At 39.4% G+C, this 27,839-nt stretch overlaps 2 protein-coding genes across 51 annotated transcripts in view; one reads left to right on the top strand and one right to left on the bottom strand.

Annotated features, from left to right (window-relative positions):
* The window catches only part of PTPRD (protein tyrosine phosphatase receptor type D), a 2,083,106-nt gene that overhangs the window by 1,582,922 nt on the left and 472,345 nt on the right, over positions 1–27,839 (top strand). For 5 of the 50 annotated variants that reach the window (XM_070248861.1, XM_070248844.1, XM_070248842.1 and 2 more), the window contains exon 1: positions 9,044–9,468. The exons of 44 other annotated variants lie outside the window; for them this stretch is intronic. The gene's annotated coding sequence lies outside the window, so the exon portion shown is untranslated. Of the gene's footprint in view, positions 1–9,043; positions 9,469–27,839 lie in introns of those variants that run through there. One more of the 50 variants, XM_070248826.1, reaches the window with a different exon arrangement.
* On the bottom strand, positions 151–16,768 carry LOC106782468 (uncharacterized). The gene is made up of 5 exons (XM_070248612.1): positions 16,655–16,768; positions 9,222–9,713; positions 6,068–7,250; positions 4,244–4,406; positions 151–621 (listed from the first exon to the last, which is right to left on the bottom strand). The coding sequence occupies exons 1-3, from the start codon at positions 16,766–16,768 to the stop codon at positions 7,239–7,241; spliced, it is 618 nt and encodes a 205-aa protein (XP_070104713.1). The 3' UTR covers positions 151–621; positions 4,244–4,406; positions 6,068–7,238.

The raw sequence follows: 27,839 nt of genomic DNA, 5'->3' as shown, positions 1-27,839 counted from the left end.
CCTGGGACACACAGGTTAAGATTCAGTCTTCTTCTTAAAGATTTTATAGTCTTGCAATCTGGAAACATATGGGGGTTGGCCTATGGCAAAAGCACAGGGCAGGAGTGAGAAAAACAAGTACAAACACAACTTTAACAAAAGGCAAGTGTGTTATGGATGGCACAGGAAGGGTTTAATCACAGACAAAATACTATAACTTTCAGCATTCGCTCTAATTTCTCATCTATTCTTTACTCAGCCTAGAACTGACTGACCAAATTGAGCAGTTTTGCCATTCGTAGACTCAGAATACAGCCTGTTTTAGGGCAGTACAGGGATAGAAAGGAGAAATTGTAACAGGCGCCTTGTTCCTTGCTCCCTCCACTTGGTACGACGTAGGATATTTCCTAGAGCCTGAGACTCACCAGGCAGGAGGTCCCTTGATGGAGCAAAAAAAGTAAAAAGCATGGGTGTCAAGTGTCCTTTCAGGGCTGCTTCTAGATGTCTGACCACTGGTTTCTTTGCCAAGAGGAAGGCAGAAAAAAACATCTGCCTGACTTGATTTGCTTTCGTGCTTCTTGATATCAGACGTTGTTAATAGTCCCAGGTTGGTTCATGTCTTTGCATGGATAATGAGCATAGCTGAGTTTAAAAAAAACAGAAGGAAGAAAGAAATTGTTAAATTTTCCATCATCTGCTGCTCTTCATATTGGTCTTAACTCAGAATCTTTGGAATTTCTTTGTTCTCTTCCCAAACATAGTCATCTGTCACAAGAACTTTCAAGGTGTGATTAGACATAAGTTTGCATAATTTCCCACTAACTCCATCCAGTGCATTCTCATATTTATAATAAGTTACCATTCCAATCAACAGATCTATACCAATAAGTCTAGCCATGGAACACATCTTGGCAGTAAGTGCTGTGTATGATCCTTCATCCTATTCCAGTAGAATGTTTATTTAGCACAAGAGAGATTCAAAGAATCTGCTGTTTCAAAGGAATTAACACTCATATCTTGGTAGAAGAATCAGAAGAAATAAAACAACTATTCGATGAGATGATCCTTTCAGGGTGGTTGTGATTCAACATACAGGTGATCCTAGGAAAACTTTCTGGCTAAGAAAAACACACAGTTTTATTCAGACAATTATAGAGTTGAGGGTGTTGCTGGTAAAGAGGTAGAAATTTGGAATGGAAAATGGATTCAGGCAGCATGCCATTTGTGGTGGGCTTTGAAGGCTGGTAGAATGTTTGGACTTAATTTGGTCAGGATTTACAAACCACTGAGTTTTTTTGAGCTCGGAAAAATTACATAATCAAACTTGTGCTTTATTAAAGTTAATTGGGCAGCAGTGTGGGGAATGAATTGGGGCCAATCAGAAGAAGGTTGAGAACAGAAGAATACACAAAAGATTATTATTGGACTGTCCAAAGAACACTAGAGACATTTGTATTGGCAAGATGGGTTATTGGTGGTGAGAAAAGCAGACAAACCGTGACCTTGAAGAACTGAAAACAGATAAATAGCTAAGCAAGAATGGTGTTTCTATATTTATAAAACAAGCATTGACTTGAATAGACTATTTAAAGTAATCGTACATGTGGGAAAGAATAGTTTCTGGTTTGCATCATTAAATTTCTGTTTAGTGTTTCTAGCAATTTTAGAGATGTGGCCGATGAGTTTTGAAAATCAGGAGGATTTGGAATAATACGTGATTATATTAGAAAAAAACCATTTACAGACAAATGAATGTCCTGTCCACCTAATAGAGAGTACATACATAGTTAAAAATAAAAACTTCAGTACCAGTCAGAAGTTGAAGAATTTTTCCTACTAAACCGATCAATTATTTTGACATCTTGTGGGAAACCATGAAACTTTGTAATTACTCTCATTAAGAACTCTGTGGAACTACGAATCCATCCACTTATGTTCAGATTCTACTATTTCTTGTCTGTGACATTTTGTTGTGTTTTAATTAGTGAGGCCTAACTCTGACCAAACTCTGTGTCACTGTACCCTGTCAGCTCAAGCCCAATAAGATTGAATATTAAGGTGACATCTGACCAGCCACAGTGGTATCTAAGTCCATGTTGTCATCCATTGATTGGATTCATTCAGCAGACATCTTTTGAGATATGCTTATAGTCCAGGTTCTGTGCTTATTGATGGTGATATAAAGAGTGTGGAGATGCTCACAGCTTAATAGGGTACAAATACACACAACAAAAATGCAGAGAGAGAGGAAATAAGAAAAAGAAAATAATATGAGACCAGAGACAAGGCAAATTCGTTCTCCTTAGAGGATTGCAGGAAGCTTTGTAAAGAAAGTGATATTTTACATAAAAAGGGCATTTGACAACTAATTCATTTCTTCTCTCTCTTCCTATCTCCATCCTTCCCTTCCTCTACTTCCTCAAATATTTATGGAGTACCTGTAGAGCTTAAAGCACTATGAGAAGAGTTTTGGCTCCAATCAGACACAAATCTGCTCTCAAACAGCCAAGAGAGAACATTACACAAAGTATGTACACTCAGTAGAAATTGTTAAGCGACACAATTGACATAGAAGATAAGTATAGAAGTATAAGACAAAGATAGAGAAAGGTTTGAAAAGTGGCTGAAAAGTAGTAGTCTTGATGTCTTTGCTGTGTTCCCTGTTTTGAAAACTCTCCCTGAATGTGTGCAGAAGCATCCCCAGCTACATTTGGGAATATTGCTGCATCGGGGAATCAAGACGAGATCTGGGGACTGAGATTCCAGTCCAGGATACAATGACTGGCTTGTCACTGGTCATTTATAATCCCCAGCCTGAGAAGAGATATACGCCCAGTTACACGGAAACCAACTTGTAGTATTTCGCTTCTGAGTGAGTTTCTGAAAATCATTTTCTGAAACGCTATTTGAAAGAAGCTTGAAAAATAATTTCATGACTGTATGGCTTTCTTGCTAAAAATGTGAAAACTGAACTTGGTTGGTGGACACAGAAGTCTTATTAGCTTTGAAAAAACTGCTCTGGTTCGGGTTCTACCCTCGTTTTTTTCCCCCCTCTCTTCCTAACCATTGAATCGTGAAGCACCTTCTTTCATTAAGGAGATTCAGCACCCTCTACATAGTTGATTGCCAGTCATTAACATCCTGCAGCCTGTCCTAGTCTTGAAAGCTAAGAGCCAGCCTTGAGCAGAGGAAATTTTAAACAAACGCTGCCTTACTTTTCTATCATTCTCTTAAACAATATGAACTTTGGTTGGCCATGGACCCAATAATAAAATTGTAGTTTAAAATTTACTATCATTTCCAGGTTATGTCCCATGACATTGACATTCTATAGATATTGAAACCAAGCTTTTCCGTTTTTAAAGAGTCTTCTTATCCCTCCCAAGAAATATCTGTGATTCATTTCTGTGTGCCCTATTCTTGAGCCATTCAGCAAAATGAAGCTTGCTTCATCAGTTTTTTCTCTGTAGATTTCCCCTTTATTGAGTGATTAATTATTAACTTCCTGGTGACTTCTCAATTTTTTCTGTATTTTAAAATATTTCTTCATTTCAAAATTCTCTAGTGTAAGATACAAACACTAAATGGAACATAAGTAACTGCAATTATTTTCCTCTCCATTCAGCTTTGCCTTTACTACCAAAGACACGATTTGAAAAATGTATAAAAAATCATAAAAGTTTAAAACTTAAACACTAGGTGATTAGTTTCTTCAGTGAAAACACTAGCATTTAAAGGTTAAAGTGACAAAAAATTTGCTTATTCCTTATATTACTAATAAAGTTCGAAATTATGTTAACAATAGTTGTATTTTTAAAAGATGCTGCAAATACATAAAGATAGATGGCTTCTGAATATTTAAACACAGTAGATTTAAAACAACAAAACTGAAATACGCTTTTATTGTTAGGAAATACTGAAATCCACTGCTTAATGTATCAGTTAATGGGACTTCTTGACAAAGCACCTGTTAAATTTTAGCTGACAGCCTGTCATATATTAATTATAAATAATTGTAATATATGGCTATCATAACGCATGCAACCAAAAAAAAATAGAAAAGGTAATTAGAGTATATCCTTTGTTTTTCCCCTTCACTTCTTGCTCACAAGAAAAAAATGACCCCATGTTCCACTTGGGTTGGGATGGTGCCAATGGTTAATGGAATGCCCCACTCTACTAAAGAATTTAATGGGAATATCCATTTGTCACAGTCGCATGCTGTAATCTCTAGTAGCAGAGCCAATGGAAAATAGCATCGTACCATAACGTCCTCCACACACTGCAGGTGAGGGTGAAATGCAGCAGCCAAACTGAACAGAGGCAGCGTAGAGTGCCTGGCCTTTCCAGGCCTTTCTTTAGAGAAAGACGTGGATTTCTTTTCTTTAAGAGAACAGTGCTGCCTGACAGCAACAAGAAACATTGTCCTGGAGAAAAAGAAGGTACATTTCTTTCAGATGGAGAAAAGTGTGAACATTTGCATAGCATGTCTCAAAACCTCTAACTACCTCTTTGTCTACTGGAAGCCCATCTGTTTGTAAAGAGAGCTTAGGTAGTGGAATCAGAAAGACCCAGATTAGGTGCTCATTTCAATCACCTCCTAGTTCTGAGTTTGAGCTTTAGAACCTGAAGAATGGGAATATCAGCACCTAAACTTGCGGAGTTACTGGTAGAATCCAAAGGACTATATGATTCAGAAAATTAGCATCGTGTCTTCCGCCACGCTTCACAATTCAGGTGGCATTATAGTGTAGTCTGATTACTTTATATGTGGATAGCTTGTGTTCCCAAATGAGTTAAAATATTGTTCAGTTTAGGGACTATATTCTCTCTATATATTTGTTTTATCTTTCTCACATGTCAGTTCTGTGTTTGGGACAAGAAGGAAGCTACTGAGAAACGCTGTATGAATTAAATTTGAAAAGTTCTCTGAAATAAACATTTTAACCCATGTAGAGATTAGTATTTATTTGAAGATTAAATCCATTCATTATTATTCCACTTATGCATTTAGCAGCAAATTTAGACACAGCTAGCACCTATAGAAAGAGGTCTCAGATACTCATTTCAGTGCCTTATGAAACCGTTCACTCTCTTCAGAGTACGTCACTGGAACCTAGATCGTGTTTCTCCATCTAACTGGATTTAATACAAACCACTGAAGCCCTCACAAAGAAAATATGATTGCAACAATTATTCAATTCTTTGATTAATAATTTATAATCAGAATAGAAGTAAAAACACAGGGTTTGAAGTCAAACAGATGTAAGTTCAAAATTCTAGCTTGGCCACTCACTAGCTGTGTCAGCTTGGCCAAATTATTTACCCTCTCTGTTTCTGTTTCCTCACTTAAACAGAGCTAATAATACTTAACTAGTACGGCATTGTTAAGATTAGAGGGGAGGCAGTGGCTTTGAAACTTTTTCTTTTAATCACTAGCCACATGATCAAAACATAAGTTTACAAAACAATACTTAGTACATATAGTGCACTTCTCTTTCTTTCCTTTCCTATTTTCATTTATTTTGCCTGAAAAATTGTTCCTGACCCACAAAAGGTCACAATGTGCCTTTTGAAAAACAGTGAACTAACATGATGTTTAGTACCTAATACAAGGTTAACAAATGGTTACCATTACTGTTGTTATGATTATTTTTAGTCTTCTTTTTAGGATGCTTCATGATAGATGAGAGTAAAATCTTTCGAGTACTTCTAGGAACTAACTCCCTTGGATGGAGTCCAAAATAGACTCATACTCATCGTATGCTAAATTATGCACTAGAGGGGGTTGTGCTATAGCAAAGCTCCTGTGTGCTATTCATCACAGAATGATAGCGCTGGAAAGGAACGAAGAAAGTGTCTAGTCCCATTGCTTCATTTTCCTTCATGGAAATATTTATAGATTTAAAATATTCTATACTTATTGCTCATTAATAAGTTGGAAAAATGGCTTCTTGGATCAAGAACTGGGAGGTAATCAGGAATAGTTGGGGGAGGGGACACCAGGTCATGATATCTGGGTTTTTGTTCTGCTTCTGCCACCAAATAATTGGGTCACCTTAAACTCTCAGGGTTTCAGTTTCCTTACCTTAAAATTGGGTGATTGCAAGAGATGATCTGTCGATAGCCAGAGAGATCTGGAATAGTCCTCCTCTGATGTTCTTTGACTTCTAATCTCCAAATGGCAAACTATCCCAGAGGTTGTATTAGAGTATTATGGGGTGCGGGTTTGTTATATATCAGCTCTGATATATTAATACATGTATATTGGGCTGAAATCTTCTTCCCACCACTACTCACATGTGCAGAGAAAGTTTGGCTCCTCTGCTTTCTGTATCTCCTCTTACTCAGCAGCACCACTCTGAATAATGCTGTTTCTTTTGTATAATAGCTCAGGGAGGGGTGTAGTGGTTAAGTTGGGGAGCTCTGCTTTGGTGGCCCAGGGTTCATGAGTTCAGATCCTGGGAATGGACCTATGCACTGCTCATCAAGCCATGCTGTGGCAGCATCCCACATACAAAACAGAGGAAGATTGGCACAGATGTTAGCTCAGGGCCAATCTTCCTCAGCAAAAAAAAAAAAAAAAAAAAAGCAGCTCAGACTCTCTAGTCAGCTCTTCCCACTGCTACTTATTTCTCCAAGACGTTTGGTTGTGGTGGGACAGGAACATCTATGTCCTCATGGTGTCATGTTGAGTCCTTTGGCTTGTGTCATTTACTTGTACTGTCCTCTGTCTCCTCTGATTTCTGGGTCTCTTTTCTGCTGCTTCTTGCTCACCTTGGTAACAAGGCTCATTGCTAAGTTCTCTAGCTAACTTTCTACCAGTGGGATAGGTTGCTATTTCTTCCATGATGCTCCCAGACAGCAGTCAGACTTCCCAGCTGGGATCTTAAATAAGGTTAGATCTGGTCAGATCTTAAATGAGGGATGAGTGTCTCTCCATCAAGGACAATAGCAGAGGAAAATTAGGGTTGTTAAAACTTTCTGTTTGTTCCTCTAACATCCAACTTTGCAAGAGGAAAATGGGACTCATCAGTTAATGGGAGAGAATGTGGCAATGAGAAAGCCAAATCAAGGTTTACAACTTGAGTGAGAATCACCCATGTGGAGGCTCAGAGTTCTGGATCCATCCTTAGGGCACAGGGGGTAGGTGTCCATCCTACCTGCTCAGCCTTTCAGTTCCTTGTGTCATCAGAAAGACTGGAGGGTAAACCTGGCTCTGCGGGCTCACACAGGAATAGATTTCTTCTTGATTTTCACTATAAGGCTAACTATAAAAAAAGAACAAGGAAGAGTCATGCCAAGATGTCCGGCCCCCCCCACCCTTAAATTGCTGGAAAACTAAACTTCATTTAGCAAGACTCCTTTCACAAAGATGTGACTTCTTTTTGGCGTGCACAGCAGGCAGAGGATTACTGACCAATCCTTCAGTGCCTTTCAGGAGCCCAGCATGCAGATGGTGGGAACAAATGGGCAGCGTGAAACAAGAGTCAGGATGCCGGATCATTAGGCGGAATCTAAGGGGGTCTGCTTACCTTTGCTCTTTCAAAGACAGCCTTGAGCCGGCAGGAATAAGAACTGTGTGCAAATGTGCTGGCCTGAACACAGAAGGAGCAAGAAAGGTGGCTGGAGGCCCTGCCTTTGTTTAACCTTTCTGACCAAGTTGCTAAAAAAATTTGGCTAGGCTAAATCTTCGATGGTGGCTTCCAGTTGTTGACTTTTTCTACACGCTTGTGGTCCTAGGAGGAGTGAAGAAGGTTAAAATTCGCCTCTCAGCCGACAATCCACACAGTGTGCGCTGTGGATGAAGGGTTCTGTGGATGAAGCTTGTGTAGCCCAACAACTGAGCGGATGTCTAGGGAGAGGGTTTGATGGTGTCCTTCAGAGAAGCCAGGGAGCACTGCATTTCCAACATCGTAAAAGCAAGTAGCATGGAAGCAAAACAAGAGTTATTACACTGATTAATTCGATATTTCCCTTTCCTCCTCTCTGACTCCAAAGTGGATCCTACAAGCATCCCAGAATGAGGCTGCCAAGGTGAACTGGGGCGGACACAAACTGTCTCATCAACGCGCGCTCCTTATATTATCATAACAGCTTTGAATGGGGCGCGACCAGCATTTTTTTCCTCCCGCGCGCCAGGACGCTACGGGGTGTGCATCTCTTAGGAGATGAGTGAATTTGTTAGAAGGGGTCTTTTCTGGCCTGGTGGATGGATGCTGGGGAGTGACGTCACCCCGCCCCCTCCTCTCCGAGACTCTGTGTGTGTGTGTGTGTGTGTGTGTGTGTGGTGCGTCTCCCTCGCCCAGCTCTCCTGTCTGCCCCTCCTTCGTTCAGCTCTCTGGCCCTTTCAGTGGGTCAGTGGTCCAGATTCAGGCATTCGCCAGCGGGCGCCGCGGGCCTGGCTCTCCTGGCGCCCGGGCGCGCCCACACTCACACTCTGGCGCTGGCAACGCGCACACACAATCCCCCAGCGCTGGGGCACCGCGGTTCCGTGGGATCCCCAGCACGTTACGAGGATTTTAGAAATCACCCAGACAAGGAAACAAAGAGAGAAGCTTTTCCAATCACTTTCCCGAGCTTTTTCATTTAATTTCCCCACCAAACCATCTCGCCTCCAAGCGTAACCACCAGGTTCACGCCAGGTCCAAGGACTGGGCTGGACTGGCCATCCCACCTCCTGGCCCTCGACTCCGCTCGGGCCGGTCGCCAAGCGTCGCCTCGCCCCCTCTCCCCCGCCTCCCCACTACCCCCGCCGGCCTCAGTTTCTGGTTACCTCTCGCGTGCGCTTCACTTTTGGGGGGAAGAAGAGAAGAAGGGGAGGGAGGCGCTGAGGGGGGCAGCCGAGCTGCTATTTGTGGCCAAAGAATCCTCTTTAAAAGAAGCAGCAGCAGGAAGGAGGAAACAGGAGAGGCGGAGGGAGGAGAGGAGACGCGGCCCCGGACCCCCCAGCTGCGAGCGGCGGAGCATCGAGGAGCGGGAGGAGGAGGACGAGCAGCAGGAGGAGCGGGGAGCGGAGACACACAGCGGCGGCGGCAGCCGGAGCAGCGAGCGCTGGGCGAACAGGAGGAACGGGAGGAGGAGAAACCGCCGCGGCAGCCGCGGGCTCAGAAGGGCCAGGAGGACGGCCCGGGAAGAGGAGGAGGAGGAGGCGGAGGAGGAGGAGGCGAAGGGGGTAGGGGTGGAGGGAGGGCGGGGGGACGCGCTCCTTTGGATGCTGGATTTCGGGTTTTTGGACTCACTCGCTCACTCTCCTCCACTTCCTCGCTGTGGACTGGGCTGGCCGCACGAGGGCCGGGCGGCGGCAGCGACCAGGGGCAGCCCCGCGGCGGTGGCCGCAGCTCGGCGGGATTAAATTGGCCGCCCGGAGGCGGCGGCTGGGGCGGGCGCGGGCTTCGCGGCCGTGGCGGGGCGCGAAGGCGCTGGAGCAAAGTGCTGGTGGCGGCGCGGGAGGCGGTGGCGGCGGCTGCCCGGAGCCAACATGACCAGGTGAGTCCCCGGAGCTGACCCGGCCCGCCCCCTGTGTCCTCCCCTCTCCGCGCCTGGGGCTTGCCCTGAGCCTGGCTCGGGCAGCCCGCGCCTCCCGGGCCGGAGCTGCACATTCCCGCGTCCGCGAGCCCGGCGCCCCGGCCCCGGAGCGCACACAGTTTTCTCTTCTGAACCTCCTTGGGCAGAGGTCCTTCTCTGCACGGGTCGCTCTCGCTTGAAACCTCCGGCCAGGGAGAGGGGCAATGCTAGAGAAAGAGGGTGTTTGGATACACGTATTTGTGTGACCCTCGCTCTCTCCTCCTGGGGTGGGCGTAGTATTGGGGGAAATGGTGGAGCGGTGGGGCAATCCGACCCTACCCAGGGATTCTGCCACTGCCTCTATTTTTTTAAGAGGCAAAGATTACCGTGTTAAGGAGGGCTGGTTATGGTGAGGGGGCGATTTCTTTTTCTTTCCTCTGAACTAGTGGGGAGAAGGAGAAACAGCAGGAATCAAAGTCTACCCGGCTGCCATAGAGGAGGGGGATTGTTTTGGAGACCTTTCCACAGCAGAATCAGAGCTCGTAGTTCTGCTATGGGAATCTGTGTTCCTACACACTCATCCCGTAGGGAAGGGGGCGCAGAATTTATAATGAAAAGCCCAAGTTGTAGGAAACAATTTAAAAAGAAAGCCACTAATAAACCAAAGGTTCTTCGCTTTTCTATCGATTTACTATAGTTTTCATATAGGCATGTAGAAAACTTGCATTGTGTATCTGCGAGGTTGATTTTCATTTAAAAGCATTAGCAAATGAAGTCAGTTTTCTTATGCTTTTAAAAAAAATCTTGAACCCTCTGTGTGAGTTTGGCTTTCATTAATTGGGTGTTCCAGGATTCTGAATAGTAGTTCCATTCTCCAAAACCCGGACTAACACAATCCACTTGTATTGTTTCCAGCTCGCCTCCCGGTACACGACTTGCCAAATGTCTCCTCTGCCTTCTCAAATTCTTAGAGCGATCCCCCAGACCAATCTACAGTTTGTGCCTTAAGCACCTCAGGAAGATTCCTGAGGGATCGCTCTCCCTGTATTTTCTGTTAAAGTTTATTCTTTTTTTCCCTTTATATGCCCACAGACACAGTGCCAGTGACTTGAGCATAGTGCACACATTTTGAGCCTCTCAGAGACTAGTAACTGCTTGTAACTTGAGACAGATTTGCTGTTGGACTTCCAGAGCTGGAAATGTGAACCTTCCTCTTTGGTGTGCTCTTTCTAGCCATCCTGTAGCACACGTTTGGGGAGTTAGTCCTACCCTTGGTACTTCTGACCATTTTGACTTATATGATCTCAGTTTCAAAGTGTACACACCCACTACTCAAAAAAGTGTACCCACCCGCTTTTTTTCTGAGTAAAAGAGGGGTGATGTACCAAAACTTGAAATGTTCTGATTTAAAGGACTATTTCGATAATACCAACTTAAAAATTATATTACGTTGGTAATATGATGATATCCTGGACAATGCTTCTTAGATGTTATGCTTATTTTGAAAACATATTCAGTTATATGCCACAGATAGATATTATTTTATTGAACTAGCAAAGAGAGAGTAAATTTTGTGTGCTTGATGTCCCAATTCTTGAAACAGATGTCCTAAATGGACAATAGAAAGAAAATTTCCCTACCTCCCACCTCCCATAATTAGATACTGTACTTTGCTTTTCAATGGAGCTAGCAATTCTGTGACAGATTTCTTAAATTCACCCTCATGCTATCAGCTATTATTGTACTTTCAAAGTGTGAAATTGACAAGCTGGTCAGTTTCATGAATTCAGCTGTCAGATTGTGTCCAGTTAAAAATTGCTAAAAGCTGTAAATGTGCCTGCTTGGAATTTTCTTTTGTAAAGGAAAGACAGCAAAGGGATGAGGATTAAGGGGTGTCATTAATTGTAGATCTTTTAAAATAGATGCACTCCAATGTGAGTTTTATCACTGGCTGTTGTTGGGAAGTACATTTAGATTTCTACTATTGTAAAAGTGGCATTCAGTTTGTATCTATATTTCATTTTAAATAGTGAGCACTTTGCATAGAAATAATCTATTCGTAAAGCCTTCAGTAATAGTAGTATAATAGGAGTGGGATTCAGAGGAAAAGTGTCTCTCGAATATATCTTAATATATATGAGTAATATATTACTTTTATAATAACATGTAAAGAGGTGGATGAATTAAATATTTTATTGTGGAGGTTATATAACACAAATTCTTCTTGGACCAATGCAGTTGTAGTTACTGAAGTGATGAAATGCAGTGATCTATTTTAATATATATGTATTTCAGTCGATAACCATGAAACTACTTTAAGTATTAAATACAATGATTTGATTTGCCTTTTAAATCATTTATTTAAAGCCAGAATATCTCACAGTGAGAGCTAAGAATTAGAATCCCCTCATCTGCTGCTATTTGCTAAGCCACTAGGGGCCTGTAGAACTGTTCTTATATCCAGGAGACATCCTTGTGTGGCATATGCAAACCCTTCCTAGAGAGACATTTAAAAAAAACTCAAGTAGGCAGTCCCCTAAGTTTTTGTTTTGTCCTTTTTAACGTGCTAACTCATAACTCTGATGTTAGTATAGACATTGATTGAAGGCTTTTTCAAGAACATTATTTAGAGCTGCTCTGAAACCGTGGTGGTGTAAGGATGGTTTTTCATACAGAGTGTAAGACATAGAAGAGGTGTTTGTGCAAATTCATATGTGATCCCAGTTTCTCAGTGTATGTCAAGGATAAACAAGTAAGAACGTTAATAACTTTTCTTTATTGGAGTGGTAAGGATATTATTTGCATAATGTCGGGTTAAAAGATAAGTGAAGCAGAATGACTTTAAGGAAAGTACAGTCATAGATGGATGGTGTGATTAAACTAGCTTTGTAAGTGCTGTGCAAGTTAGTGTGGAAGGAGAATCTGAGGCTGTGACTACCGTTTACTCAGCACTTGAGGGACCTGGACTGAAGATGCACTGTACATTTTTAAATGTCAGTTTCACAAATTTGAAATCGACCGGCCGTGGCGATCTTGATCGACATTAGGCAATAAGGTCAAGTATACTTACACTGTTCTTTTGTTGATTTTCAGTTTTTCAAACTGACAAGGGTGACTATTTGTAAAAGAGCACACGATAAGTATTTGCATATTGGATTTCCTTCAGACCAAAGTTGATTTATCAAGCCGTTGAACAATTCTATTTTTAAAAGAATTCTGTGGATAAGTAAGAATTCATTAACACAATCGCATATGAAAAGTGCCATTTTAGGAACGATGGGTTTCTCAAAGTGATTTTGCTTTAAAACTACCCTTCTTTAGTTTCAGTGTGTATTTGTGGGTAGTCTGAGAGTTGAAGAATATGTATGCTCTAACTTATGATCCTGAGAGCCTCAAACTTCCAGGCTCACATCTTCAAATCTATACATTTAACCTTTGGTCATGGGTATCTTTCTAATTCCCCATAGTTTCTGGGAATCTCGAAAATAAACTTTACCTTTGATGTAGTGTACTCAACTTAGTGGTCACAAAATATACTCTTAGGACTCTTATTATAAACACAGATATATGAGGTACTAAATATAAAGATATGGTTATTCAGTTTTCCAGAGTGGTCAAAGAATGTATTATTTTATGGTATTTTCTTACAGGGACAGTAGTTTTTGCTTGAAAAGATTAGTAGTAAGTGAGTTATATTTTAAGCTAGGCTTACACTGAGTATCTTATTACCTTATGGCATTATTTACCTTTTCTTTGTACTATTTAGTTTTTTTAAAAAAAATCTTTCAGGAAAGCTATTTACTTGTGATGGCACTAAGGCAACTTGCAGCCTCAGGCAAAGTCAATGTTTGAAAACATTTCTTTGTATATTATCAATGATTTGCCAAGAAAGAGCAAAGAGAAGCGTTGTTCTCTCTGAGAACTATAAGACTGAGGATTCCTATATAACACATCAACTGAAGAAATCTGATAACGTGGAAGAAGATTGCTTGGAAGGGATTTGCCAGTAAATTTGATTCCAACAAACATAACTTGCTTAAGCTTCTGTAATTTCATAGCACAGTGACATTTCCACCAAAGGATACGTTTGTTTGGGGATATGTTTTCTATATGGATAATCTCATTTGCTTCTAATTAGTAATTGGTAATACTTATTAAAATGTCATGCTTGGCTTGCATTTGTTTTCACAATTAAAGTGTTCAAATTCCCCCCCCCCTTTTTGTAAAAAATAAAAATGTGGTTCAGCTCTCCACAATTAAGGCCTTAAGAAAGATAGATATCTAAAAGAATACTGGCTTGTGCTTTCTGACTGTTCATTATGTGAAATTATAGCTTCTGATGGAAAAGTCTAGCATTTTCTTTTTGTCATAAGTCTTGGGGAGGTCAAAGAGCACATGCTTATGCGCTACAGCAGTCTCTGACCTAACGTAATCTAAATAATAAAGTCCTGACGATGGCGCTATACTGAGGTATTCATGAAATAGAATTCTTACGAGATGTATTTCACAAAATTACATTGAAGGTCTGTGCTCTTTGCTTCCACTTTAATGATTTACCCATTTGCTTTCATGTAATCAATAGTCAGTTTACATTTTTTTCTCTTAACATTTTATTTATATGATATTTTCAAGACTTAGGCATTAAAGTAATTTAAGCATTATGTCCTTATATACGGTCACATTCCTCAAAGCAACTTGTTGGGAAAAAAAATTGATTAAAATAATGCCTGCAGTATCCTGCTTCCTCTGTCTCAAACTAATTCATTCAATATCTTTCTGTTCATTATTTTCTATTTGATGCTCATATATTTAGTAGGATCATACCAATACTTCTCAGTTGGTCCGTAGCTTTTTAAAATTACAAAAAAGAAAGGTAAAACTGAGCGTTTTCTCAGCATTCGAACCTCTGCTGTGCCCCAGATGAAATCCCTATGTATCATAGACCAGTAAATTATATGGAAGAGGTGACAACTTGGAAAGCTAAGACAACTGATTCTGTCTGTAAGTCAGCAGATCAGATCTACCAGTAGAAAAATAGTGTTGAGACAACGTCAATGTTCCCCGTTCCCCACCTGCAGCAAAGGAGCCTTGCTTTCCTTTACAAATGGCCTCTCTTAGGTGGTGGGCAGCTCCTCTTTAGTTCCTTAAGCATTTATAACAAAATATTAGAGCCAAAGCAGCCATCTGAGGCTGGGCTTTCTTCTAGTTCTTTGAATTCACTGACCAGAAACACCGCTTAACTTTGACATTCAGATAACAATGTCAGGAGCATTGTGACCTTTACCACATTGCTATTTATTGGACTTAAACATTGTAACTCTGTCAGTTTCATGAAATTGATTGAATTTATAAATTCTTAATTGTCTCTTTCTTTTAACAGCCCTGGAGCTATGTTCTTTAATGTAGCACTAGCTAACTAAATTGAGGTTTGTGAATTGCATTTAGGAAATAGCACTTGTCAGTATTGCTTTGGGATTAGGAGATATTGTACTTTCAAATATTTAAAATGATCATCGTAATCATTGGGTCACGGGTAACAAGAGACTTTTTTAAGCCTTGGCAAATGAACTACTTATATTAACGTAAAGATTTGTATTAGTACTGATCTTATAAATAATTGAAAATCACTTGTTAGTCTTAATCATGCAGGTATATAATGTATATAAAGATGAGAGTAAAGATTGCAAAATCTCAACCGGCTTCCTCCTTTTTTTTTTTTTTTTTTGCTACAGTGAACACAAATTTGAGGCAAGAAGAGCTGAATTTATACCTTAGTTTTGTCGCTTATTATCTGTGGGAACTTGAGGGAAGTTAATTAACATTTCAGGGTTTCAGTTTCACCATCTGTAAAATGGAAAGAATAACCATAGATGTGATGAACATCCAATTAGATAATGAGAATTTACCTTATTTTGTATTTTAAAGAAAAAAATTCCTAGAAGTAGGAATCATGTAGTGAACGTGCTATATTCAGTAACGCTATCTTCCATGATCAAGATGTGCTATCTTTAGCTATCTGCTATAAATTATTGCTACCTGACTTAAAAATCAAGACGTTGGATGTGGGTGTTTTGTGTACATTGCCCAATTTGTGTTCTGTTGTGCACATGCTGTAATTACTACAGATGCTGGAACCACGTTTTCCTGTCGAGCACTTTACTGAAGTCTATACGCATCAGTATGCCATAGTACCCTATTTATCTCAGAAAGCTTTTAAAGCAAAAGCTAGAAATGATTTTACCTAGAATGTACAAAGAGAAGATTTTTCTCAAAAGTCAAAAATGTATTAATAAATTCCGGATGATATTTGATGTGGAGCCGCAGTCCAGGGGAAGAAATGTTTAGAAAAGCAGTTAATTAAAATACTGAACCAAAGGAATCACCATTTTTTTTCTTTAATGGTAGTGCATCTTAGAAAGCTCCTCAGCTCTTTGCCAGTGCAGCTGTCCTTCCCTGAAAGATCAGGTTTCAAGAGCAATGATGGATGGTGGGTGCCTGTAGCCAGTTGTGGGGTTTGCTCTGAGGTCAAATGTATTGATGGAGGATAGGAATTTACAGCCTTCTGTCTCTCCCTAAGATCCGCCAGTACAATTTCACAGAGAAAAATTAGACTAGACACGTCAAATGCTGATCCAGGGCCCCATTATAGGTCAAAAAGACATTTGTTTTCAGTGTTTAAAATAATTTTTTCCTTTATGTCCCTTCCTAATTCTCCATCTTGACTAAAGGGACTAATTGAGCATATACTAATGGTTTCTTACTACACAAACAGACCCTGCCCGCCCTGGGAAGTCGAGTTCAAACTACTTGTAATAGTAACAATCGAAATAGTATTAAAGGATTTTAAGACAGCAGCAGAATATTTCTACTAGTTTTCACTTTTCTGGTTGAAATACTTCAGTGGATTTTGAGATACGTGATTCTATATCTTACTTTAAATAGATCTATCAGGATTATTTGGCTAATTGGGAATAATATAATCTATTGGAAATGTCTTAAATGTTCTAAATCTACTTGCTGGCCAGGTACTAATTTTCCTTTTTTTTTCCTGAGGGGGGAAAAATGAAGAAATTCTAATGTTTTCCCAGAGAAATAAATTTTGGGGAGCATCTTCCATTGGAAACATCCCATGTATGGAAGTTGTTCTGGGTTCCTTTTTTGACCCCACCTTCTTTATAAATATTGTTTCCTCTTCATTTGATGTTTTGGCCTCTGTCTGCACCTCCATTCTAAACTGTTTTATTGTTGATTTATCTGTGGCCCTCTTCAGGTCGCTGTCCATACTGTCTGCTGGAGTATTCCTATCCACTTCTCATAGAAGCAATGATATCTGTACAGATGACCCTCAAACTAAGTTTCCTAACTTCTCTCTGGAGTTACAGGCTTGAATTTTTTATCTGCTTGTTAGATGGTTGAGAAATAGAAGGCTCCCGTGTATCTCAAACTCTGCATTTTATAAACTTAAAATAATCTTCCATCCGTACTTACATCTACTTCATTTTTCTTGGTACCTCATCATGTGATTTATCCCTGAACTAGAAACTTTGATGTCGTCTCTGCCTCCTTCCCTCCTTTCATTCTTTCCTCCATCCAGTTGTGTAGGTTCTATTCCTGTAATCCCTTTGAACTTTATCACTTCCTTTCCCTTTTTACCTTTATCATATTATTTAAATGCTCAGCACTGCATGCATGGCTTCCTATGTGGTCTTGGTGTTTTCTCATTTCTCCTCTTCAGTTCCTCCTGAAAACTTTTGCTTTCTGAAATGCAAGCCTTCTCCAACCTGCATACTCAAGGGATGAATCCTCAGCACAGCAGTCAGAGCCCTTTGCAGCTAACCAGTTAACCCTAACTTGTGTGTGCAGCTTCCTCTCTAACCATCGCCCAGGTGCCCTGTCCTCCTGCAGTATCAGAGTCCCTGTGTCAGGGAGAAAGAAGCCTCTGCTCTCAGGCACCTCTTTGGTTCTGCCACTACTGTTCCTGGAATCCCGTTTCTCTCCTTACCAGCTGTCCTAACTTGCATCCTTTGAAATCCTTCTAATCATTCTCTCATATTCTAATGCTCAGCCCAAGGGCTGTGTCCTTTTCTTTGAGTATAGTTTGAGTTGAATTTAATTGAAATCATGAATGCAAAGAATAATGATCCATTTGAAACCTCTGATAATGCTCAGGACACTGAAATAGATGGAAAACAAATTCCTTTCAATTTTCTTGATATTAGAAGTTCAGTAGTGGTGGTTAATGTGTGAAGTCCTAATAGTGCTAGTTGCTGCAGTTTACTGAGCACTAACTATGTGCCAGGCATTTGACATAGCACTTTACCTTCAGTGTCATTCTTAATCTCTAAAATTAACTCTGTAAGTCAGATGCTTTTATTATTACCAATTTATTCAAGAAGAAGCTGATTCATAGAGGGGATTTTTTGCCCAAGGTTGCATAGCTGGATATAATAAAGATGGAAATTAAAGCTAAGATTTTAAGTCAAGCAATATTACAACCCCAGCTTTTATCCACTCTATTCTTAACCCCTCGGTATATTCTTGTGTCTGACATGAATTAAAAAAAAAATCATTTCGCATATACCAGGCAAGTATACCCAAAGACACAGTGCTTTCTTGGCCAAAATTCTGGAAGACTCTTAAGCATTATATAGGTTGTCCCTTTACTGTTTCTGAAGAATCTGTTCTGTTTCTCTGCTTGCGACTGGAGGCATTTGAATTTTTTCTTTTTTTTTTTTTACTTAAACTGTTTGGACTAGATGACCTTTTTTGGCAATTGCTTTCCAGCTCTAAAATTCTATACTTTCAGGCTAGTGACAGCATACTGAGCTCTGGGGTCAGTCCTGGAGCGGAAGTGGTTAAATGAAATATTTCTACCAAGAATAGTTTTTAAAATCACAGAGGCTGGCATCTTCATAGCTGCCCAACAGGCAAGGAATCAAAAGCATTTTTATAAAGAGAAATATAGATCAGGCAGGGCTATCTGAAGAATAGCTTCCTGTCAAAGAAGTCAAATTATGCCGAGGACTGATATGTATGCATTTTATTTATTGGCAGCCTGCCTTCTTCTGGGAAATTTTGTCAATTATAATGTCTTGTAAAATACTCTGTTTTCAGTGCTCACCTGTTAATTTCGTTATCAATAACGGATGGATGATTTGATGTTTTCCCCCATTTAACCTATTTTATAAAAGTTTAGCTTTTTTTCCTTTTTGGTAAGGCCTCAGAGGCCTATTTCTGATTAATTTTGACTTTGTAAATAATACAATACAGGATGTGACATTTGTTTGATGACTTGGAAAATTATTTTTTCTCTGACAACAAGGCACCGTGAAGTTTTAAATCAGACGTGGTACATAAAATAAAGTTACGCGGAAAACGCTTCGGTCTTTTATGGCTCTTACAGTGTTTCAACAATTAAGCCTCCTTTGCACAGCTTTCCGAAACTGCTTCTCACATGCTGTCCTATTTAGCCCCATGTTTTCCTGTGAGTTAATCTATAAGCGCAACCTCCTAGAAGCCTGGAGCATTTGTACTGCCTTCTTTGTCCCCAAATGTGTAGTGAGGGTTCTTCCATGGTTAGAGTCTTAATAAATGCTTTTTTACTGTTTTATTTATTTGTTTTTCTTCTTCCCAAAGCCCCCCAGTACATAGTTGTATATATTTTTTTTTTACTTGTGGGTCCTTCTAGTTGTGGCATGTGGGACACCGCCTCAGCATGGCCCGACGAGTGGATCCGAACCAGCGAAACCCTGGGCCACTGAAGTGGAGCACAGGAACTCAACCACTCTGCCACAGGGCCAGCCCCAATGAATGCTTTTTGATGATAATAGTTACAAATTAAGAATGACAAGTTCAATGAATGTTGTTATGTGTATTCAGGTACTACTTCAGGAAATGATTGCCTCAGTGTATTTGAATCTGATTTTTACAATTGTCCAGATTCAGCTTGAATTTGATTTATTTTTACCAAAAAAAGTTAGGAAATTTATAATTTACATTTTGATTTTAAATTTATCTCTTAAAATCTTGTTTTCTCTAAATAATCTCTTATTATTCCAAGCATACCACAATAATTATTAACTTCCTTTCAATTACCTTTTAATATGTTGGCTTACATTTGTTGGCAAGGATCCCACCATCTTTTGCCTGGATTGCAGCCTCCCAGTGTTTAGTTGCGAGCTCACTATAGTTGCTTCTTCAGTTCTGCAACCAGCATGCTTTTTAAGAAACTCAAATCTGGGGGGCTGGCCCTGTGGCATAGTGTTTGGGTTTGGCATGCTCTGCTTCAGCCGCCCATGTTTGTGGGTTTGCATCCCAGGTGCAGAACTATACCACTCATTAGCCTTGTTGTGGCGGTGACCCACATACAAAATAGATGAATATTGGCACAGATGTTAGCTCAGGGTGAATCGTCCTCACCAAAATAAGAAAAAAAGAATCTCAAATCTGATCATGTCTTCTCTCTCCTTCATATATTCCAGTGGCTCCCCATTCTCCCTATATAAAGCTTGAAACACTCAGCAAAAGTCACCTGACCCTGATGTCCTTACCCTGCCTTGTCTCTTTGCCACCTTGCCATTCTTATTTTCATTTTTCTCCTCCCCTCTCCTTCCCCCAGCCCCAACACACATCCATTCCAACCATACTAAAGTATTTGCTTTTTCCCAGATCCACTACTTTGACCCTTCTGTCTGTAGTTTTGAGCATGCATTCTCTCCTTCCATGTGGAAAGTCCCTTCCTCTTCCATTTTTGCCCAACTCATCTCTTCCTTCAGGTCCTCCCTGGCTGACAATGCTTCCAGGAAGCCTTCCCATCCTTCCAAGCCTGGATATCCTTTCTCTATGCAATAAAAGAGCACCAAATAAATTCTACAGATAGCATCTATCATAATGCCTTGTAATTGCTTATTTATGGTCTGATTCATCACAAATTCCTTGACGCCGAGATCTAAGTCTTGTTCCCAGTGGTATCTCTAGCACCTAACCCATCGCCTGGCCTAGTGTACTAGTCATATTGGCACATTGTTGTTGAGTACTTTGTGAACAAATCACTGTGCCCAGAAAAATCAGAGCTAAAGTAGTTCATGGCCCAAATCTTCTAGCCCATATGTTTAATATTTAACTCTACAATTTATGATAATATAGTTAGTTGCTTTTCAGTAATCAATTTTATTTTATTTGAGCTAAGTTCCACTTACCTAGTTCCCTACCAAACCAAGACAAAGCCAAATCTGAGTATACTGTGTATATCTACTCATATGCCACTAGACAAGACAAATCTGCCTTTACATCTGGCTGTGGTAGGAATTCCCAGATGCACTTAATTCTGACACATGGTCATTACTGAACCAAAAGCCATTGCCTGGCATGGTTATAGCTCGTGTTTGTTTTCGTTTTAAGGGGCCTCATCCAGGCTGCCAAATGTACAACAGGTGCCTTAGTTTTATACTTGCCAATCTGTTGTTATTCAAATGACCGCCCTAACAGAGACTAATGGTATCTAATAAAATTGATCTCAGTTCTGGCAAGCCAGGCTCACAAGAGCAAAAGTGGTAGGAACTGCGGTGTGTAAATATGCTGGTGGTGAATATGTCTGGTGAAGCAGACATTTTTCAGAGGTGACATATGTCTCACACATAGGCCCCTTGTATATGTTTAGCCATGGATATTTTCCGCAGCTCAGTGTTACTGGAACACTAGAATTTGTAACACCTAATCTTATTTTAGATGCACTTGCTGGGTGGCATGAGGACAGGACTGACTGTGCCAGCTTATCAATGAATGGCTGTGCCATGTCTGTAAGGCACAGCCAGGCAATCTTTTCATGCCAAACAGCTGGCATGTATGATGGTTTGTATTTCCCATCATCAGAAATTTGCCTCACTGATTTCATGAGGTCCTGTGAAGACATTAATATTAACAGAAATAGCCAGGAGAGGAGTGTTTCAGTTTGCAAATAGGAGCTAATGTTTGGACACTTTTGTTCTAACCGTGTGTGTGATTTTGTGGCGTTTTTTCCTGCTTTATAGAAAGCTGGTTTAAGGAAACCTTTACCACCAAAGAAAATAACCTTTTGACAACTGACCATCAAAACTCAAAAGTATAGGTGAGGATAAATGTTAGAACAAGGTCTCATAGGAATACAGAATTGCGTTTTTTCTTTCTCAAGGATTTTAGAGACCTCGTTTTATTCACTCACTCGTCCACTCTCCCATGAATGCATTCATTCTTTAAAGCTTCATACATTAAACTCTGCTAAATGCAAAGTACGATGGGACTATAAGGATGAGCAAAACAGTGCCAGGTACGGTTTACACTGACAAATACGCAGAGATCTGGAATCTTAAGATTTCAGAAAATTCATGCCAGCATAATGTCCATTTCTAATTGGAGAGCTTTGTGTTGTTGTGTGGAAAAAAACCAGTCAAATTCCACCATGATAATGGAACTTACAGGTTTCACTAAGTAATAATAACCATCACTACTAGCATAGGAGGGGGTGCTTAGAGCCTTGGCAGCCTAGCCACACTTCACTTAGCTCCACAGTTAATTGAACTCATCTAATTTCCTGTGACCTAGCATATAGAATAGTCCTTAGGTTAGGATTTGGCTATTATTAGACCATCTTTTTGTATTATTTATACCCATCCTACTTGAAAAAGGATTTGCAGCAGCTATTAAATCATATGCTTCATTATCCTTAATAAATCACCTTGGTAGAGCAGACAATGGATTATTGTACAGATGGTTAGTTTCTATGAGAAATTTTTTAAAATATGCATCTTCTTAGCCTCATTCTGAGTGATATTTTATTTCAAGGCAATTTTAAAATGATAGAGCCCTCTAAGAAGTATACCAAACTAGTCATTTAGTGACTATGGCTCATACTGAAAAAATGTATACTAAGTAAAAGGAATATAAATGTGATGAATAATTTTTAATAAATGTAATAAAAAGGCCTGTCACTCTTTCTGATTGTGTAAATTTTTCAAAATAGTTTTCATCATTTAGAAGAAAAGATGCACAACAATGTAGTAAAATTTTACAGTAGTAATGTTCTTTGCAACTGGAATTGAGAAAAATAATGAAATACACAAATAGATAAAAACTTGCAGCCATAAGCCTGTATGAACACGGCATTACTTAAAGGTAAGGGGGAAATAAATGATCTTTTAGATATTTTAATCATAAGACTCTTTTTCTTTTTGGATTATTTAGGTACCAGAGTGACAGTTTACACTGTATTCTGTATCTCTAGGTGAGGACCAAACACAATTTTCTGTCTGTAAAATGGGCCACATTGTCATAGGGATAACTGGTTTTCAGAGAGTGAATGGGAAATTTTCCAAAGGTGCTAGAAAGGACTTTAGATTAAACCTCATATTGTTTTGTTGCGGAAACTAAGACCCCAAGAATTGAAGAGACTGCATTGTTCCAGCTAGCCCTTCTACCTTGGTCTCTGGAACCCATGGCCATTCCTTTGTATACTTAACATTGCCCCTGTTATACTGCCAGAAACAGGGTCCTGGCCAATGGCTTGCTGGTTCTGAGATGGAGGAAGGTTCCACATCAGACAACATCTGCTTTGATGAGGAATCTACTGTCTTATCAGGACTCGGGGGAAAGAACAGGGGACAGATCTTTTTCATCCTATTTTTTTTACCATAGGAAAACAAATCTCCTTATTACTTAATTAAAATTAAATATAACTATAATTTCAATTATTCTAGCTAAATTTCAAGTGGTCAATAGCCACATGTAGCTAGCGGCCATCATACAGAACAGCTCAGACACAGAACATTTCCGTTGTTGCACAGAGTTATATTGGACAACACTGATCCACCTGATTGGTCTGAAACGTTGATGTTTTCAAGGTTACACATGTAATAAAATAAAGATAGGCCATTACATGCTGAGAATACTCATTGATCTTAGTAGGAAAGAATGTACCTGCCAGATGTAAGTGAAAGATACTGTGTCTAGAAATACATCCTCAAGGAAAGTGAATTGATAGCCAATTCTGTGCATTTTGTCTAATGACAAATATGCATGCTTTTTGATTTTGTACCTGCTCAATGTGCCGAAATACGCTTCTATGGAAGTTAAATAAGGAAACAAATGATACTGTCAGTTCCACCACATCTCCTCAGATTTCTTCAGGGAATCTCTTCTGTTGTTTTCCAAGTGACTTTTGTCTGTTTTCAGCCATTTTTGCTGCAGAGCTATATGAGAAGGATTAAAGAGGGGCAATATGGTTGAAAGAGGGGACTCAGTGGTGATCATATAATCTAACATCCGAACAGGATGTTGTGAGAAAAGAGGATGCTCTCAATGGGACAAGAGGTGTAGACTAGGTTGTTCTAAGCGAACAGGATGGGTCTGATGCTCAAAGCTCTGTATGCGGAGCCCAGCAAATGTGTCTCTGTTAGGGTGATTGAACTGGGCAGGAGGGAGGCATGAAGGAAATCCTGGGGATGCAAAAGCATGGCCCACTCTCCTCTTGGCATCTTTCCTGCCGTCTTTTTGCTTCATTATGGTGCTCTTGAAATTTGTCAGAGATCAAGCCAATCCAATATCACATGTAATTAACGCTGACAGGCACATGTCAGAACAACCTGTTAGAAGACATTGAACGAAATATGGGGGCAGATGAGGACCTCCAGATGCACCCCTGGCAAGCCAGTGGGGAAGCGAGGCAGAGTAGTAGAGGCAATACTAGGCCTGTACCTTAACCTGCACCTGTGCCCCCCCTCCTGCCCCCCAGGCAAGGGTTAAGGGCTCACCTTAATGTTTCTGTAGGGCTGTAATAGAGCAGTCAGGAAACGAGGAGGGATAAAAGTTAACCGACTTTGTAACAATTCCTGGAAACATAGCCCTACTTTCTCCTAACTGGCCTGTGTTTTGGTCACAGAACCTGAGAGAATTGTTCCCAAATGCCTTTCTCTTTTCTTTTCACATTGTCAATCTCTATCTGTTCCCACAGGGAGCGCCACAGGTGCTGGTATTTTAAGTGGCAGAGTTTGCATTTTGCAAGTAGATTTTTTTTTCATCTTTGCTATAATTCTATGAAGAAGTTGCTTTATTTTGGATATGCCTTAGAAAGTACATAGCAACAGTTAGGTCTAGTTTTTCATTTGTTTTTTTAATCAGTTCTGAGACTGTCTTTGTTGGTATGTACCTTGAGTTTCATAATCAAAATTAGCGAAAAGAGGTTTCTGAGGGATAAGCATTTTTAAAGGCAGTTGGAATGAATTTGTGTATTCAGCAATGCTTGCAGCTTTAAAAAAGATACAAAGGTCTCTGTTAGGGCCAGGGCATTGTATATACACAATGCTGAGGGTGTTTTGATGTATAATAAGTTGGTGTTTGCTCAGAACAATGGACTGTCTCCCACCCCCCTGCCTAGAAAATTTCTCAGCTAAAATAATGATAATAATAATAATAAAGCTTGTTTCTATCTCTGTTATAACAGATTTATTTCCTTACTGAGGAGATTCAGGGCAAGGATGGAAGTGCTTATGCTTCCTGCCATTTTCAGCTCCCTGTAACAGAGCAGGAGAGTGGAAGGTCTCCTTTAAGCCAATTAATCCACAAGAGCTTGGGGACACTCACCTCTTGCAAAGTCTTGTTTTTCAAGTCTTAACTTTTTATTGTGATTATATGTACCGTCTCTATCAGAAGCCGAGGGGAAAACAGGTTCCTCTTGTAATTACCGATGTAAGTCTTGATGATCGTAAGAATGTTGTGATAGGGCGGGAGCTGTCTAAAAGAGCCAGGAGGGATTTAATAGTCCATGTCCTCAAGCCCACCCCACTGCACCCATGGCTTTTGCTCTAGGTAATAACGTAGAACTTGAATTTGTCATTATGGAAGCGATGCTGAGAACTCTCAGTTAAGAAGACAGGGTGATTCATACATGACAGTGATCCTTGTTGACAGCGTCTTTTGTACATATTGTTACATGCAGTGTAAAAGATGCAGTATCAGATCCAGTATGGTACTGTACTTAATTGATGTAATTGGTGCCAAAGGCTTGCTAAGTCCGTTAAAAGGGCAATTAATCATTTTCAATTGTTTAATTATCTGAAAAAAGATTAGGGATGGGCATGATTAGTTTTCAGAACTATGTGGTTGATGTGTTAGTATTTTAAATTTATGTAATTATAGGCCTACCAAATTAACTGAGCCCCAGGGGTAGCCCACGTTCTGAGTAGAGACCAGAAAGGCCCAGAAATGTGGAACATTCCACCTGGATGTGTCTGACAAGTGACAGAGTCAGAAAAGATAGTTTGGTTTAGAATGGGGTGATTTGAAAGAAAACATGAACCCAAAGTACTTTTTCTAATGTACTGCTTGAAGGTAGTGGCCAAGTGATGCTGTTTCCACCTTTTTCTACCCTAACTTGTGTTCATCTGCTTTAAAGTCATAAAAGTAGTAGAACTTTGTTATAGAGAATTTAGAAACAACAACAGCAAAATGTCACTCATAATCCTGTCATCTGAAAACAATCCACTGTTCTGCCTTGAGTAAATTTTCTGGTCCTTTATACTATGTGTGAGTTTGCTATTCAGTACTTTATCAGTTAACATTTTAGCATCAATGTGTTTTTCCCATCTTATCTCATCATGACCATCATCTTTAATGGCGGCCCAGCATTTCATTGACTAGATGTGTCTATTTCCCTATTGTTGGACATTGTTTTTTATTTTTCCTCATTTCTCTCACTATTGCAAATATAAAGCTTTGAGGAACATTGTAATGGAGATAGCTTTTTTTATATTTTGCATTATTTCTCTTAGGAGTGGTATCAATACGTCAAAGAATATGAACATTATTATGTCTTTTGAAACATATGGTCAAATTGCATTCCAGAGAGGACAGATGTGCTAATAATGCTACCAGTAAGGACTGAGGATACCACTTTGTTTTCCCCTTGGCCAGTTTGAAAATTCTTAGTTAATAGGCAAAAAATTGTCTCATTATTGTTTTAATATGAATTTCTTTAATTACTAAAGTGATAGTTTCTCCCTAATGTTTGTTTGCAAGTAATTATTCCTGTTATATGAATTGTCTGTACATTTCCTTTGCCTAAGGGTTTTTATTTAGTTCATGTTCTCTATATATTAGGTATATTAACTCTTTGTCATGTGTGAAACAAACGTACTTTAAGTCTCTTTAGTCATCTTTTTTAGTAGTTCTTTTTACAGAAAGAATTTTCAATTGTAATTTTATATCATCAAAACTGTTGATAATCTTTTTCTCTATTATTATTCCTATTGCATTTAAAACTAGAAGATCTTTTCCTTTCCTAAGATTTTCATCTAGTTTTTCTGGTGTTTTATTCCTCTTGTTACTACTTTCCATCTGCTCTTCAGTCAAGTGGTTCCCAAACTTATATAGATGGAGAGGTACCTGAAAGTATGAAGTAATCATGAACTATCATTATATTTATTTTTGGCATACAAACTACGTACTGTTTTGTTAGGAAAAAGCTTAACTAAAGCATGTTATAAATTCACAAACAAGAGTTATATGTACATAGATTTAAAAAAAAAAGAACTGCCAAACTAAATGGCCTGTTATATAATCAACCAGTGTTTTCCATTACTATTCATAAATTCATACTTTTTTTTTCAGGCAGTTTATTAGAAAATAGTATAAACTTTAGGGAAATATCTATATTAAATTAATTTGAGTTGAATTTGAAAAGGAGTCTATTAGTTGGTTTTGAGAAGTGAAACATTTCCAAGCAGCTATTAGACCCTAGATGTTTCCAAAGAGAGGAATATAATTTGATAATCTTACCTTCAAATCATCTCTAAGTGATAGTAGTTGTAGTATGAAGCAAGCTTCTAGTAGACTTTTTTCAAAATTGCTGATTACTTATCCCCAAACTGAACAGTCCTTCCTTCCTTCCTTCCCCAATTATTTGCAATGCTCCTTTAAGAAAAAATCTTATTTGAAATCATTATAGGTTTTAAGATCTGTTTCTGATCTGCTTATTCAGTTTTATTTTTTACAGGTCCATGACTGAGACAGTTACAATATCTTTCAATTACTGTAGTTTTTTTCTGCTTTTATGGCTTGTTGGGCTGAACTTTCCCCCTTACATTTATTTTTTTAACAGATTTTTCTTTAGTAATTTCTCTGGTTTATTCTTTGAAATGAACTTTAGTTGACCCTAAAATTTTGAGTTAGAAGCTAAGAAGCTGAAATTCAGATTTTACATAATATCATGCGACTTACTTATGTTCTGGGAAGTGAGCGTATTATATACAATGTAGTTGTAGTCAAATGCTTAATTATAGTGGGAAATCTCCACTTTCTCTTTACAGCCTCACAATAAAACAAGC

The sequence above is a fragment of the Equus caballus genome, chromosome 23 (genome assembly GCF_041296265.1).
Source record: "Equus caballus isolate H_3958 breed thoroughbred chromosome 23, TB-T2T, whole genome shotgun sequence".
NCBI lineage: Eukaryota > Metazoa > Chordata > Mammalia > Perissodactyla > Equidae > Equus > Equus caballus.
This window is presented reverse-complemented; position numbering and strand designations above follow the sequence as displayed.

Excerpts from the sequence above, each read along its gene's own strand:
- LOC106782468 (XM_070248612.1), bottom strand. The coding sequence starts at position 16,768 with ATGGACAGCGACCTGAAGAGGGCCACAGATAAATCAACAATAAAACAG. Across the intron at positions 9,714-16,654 it reads AAACAATATTTATAAAGAAG|CATTGCCCCTCTCCCTGGCC; the intron begins GTGGGGTCAAAA and ends CTCTTTCTCTAG.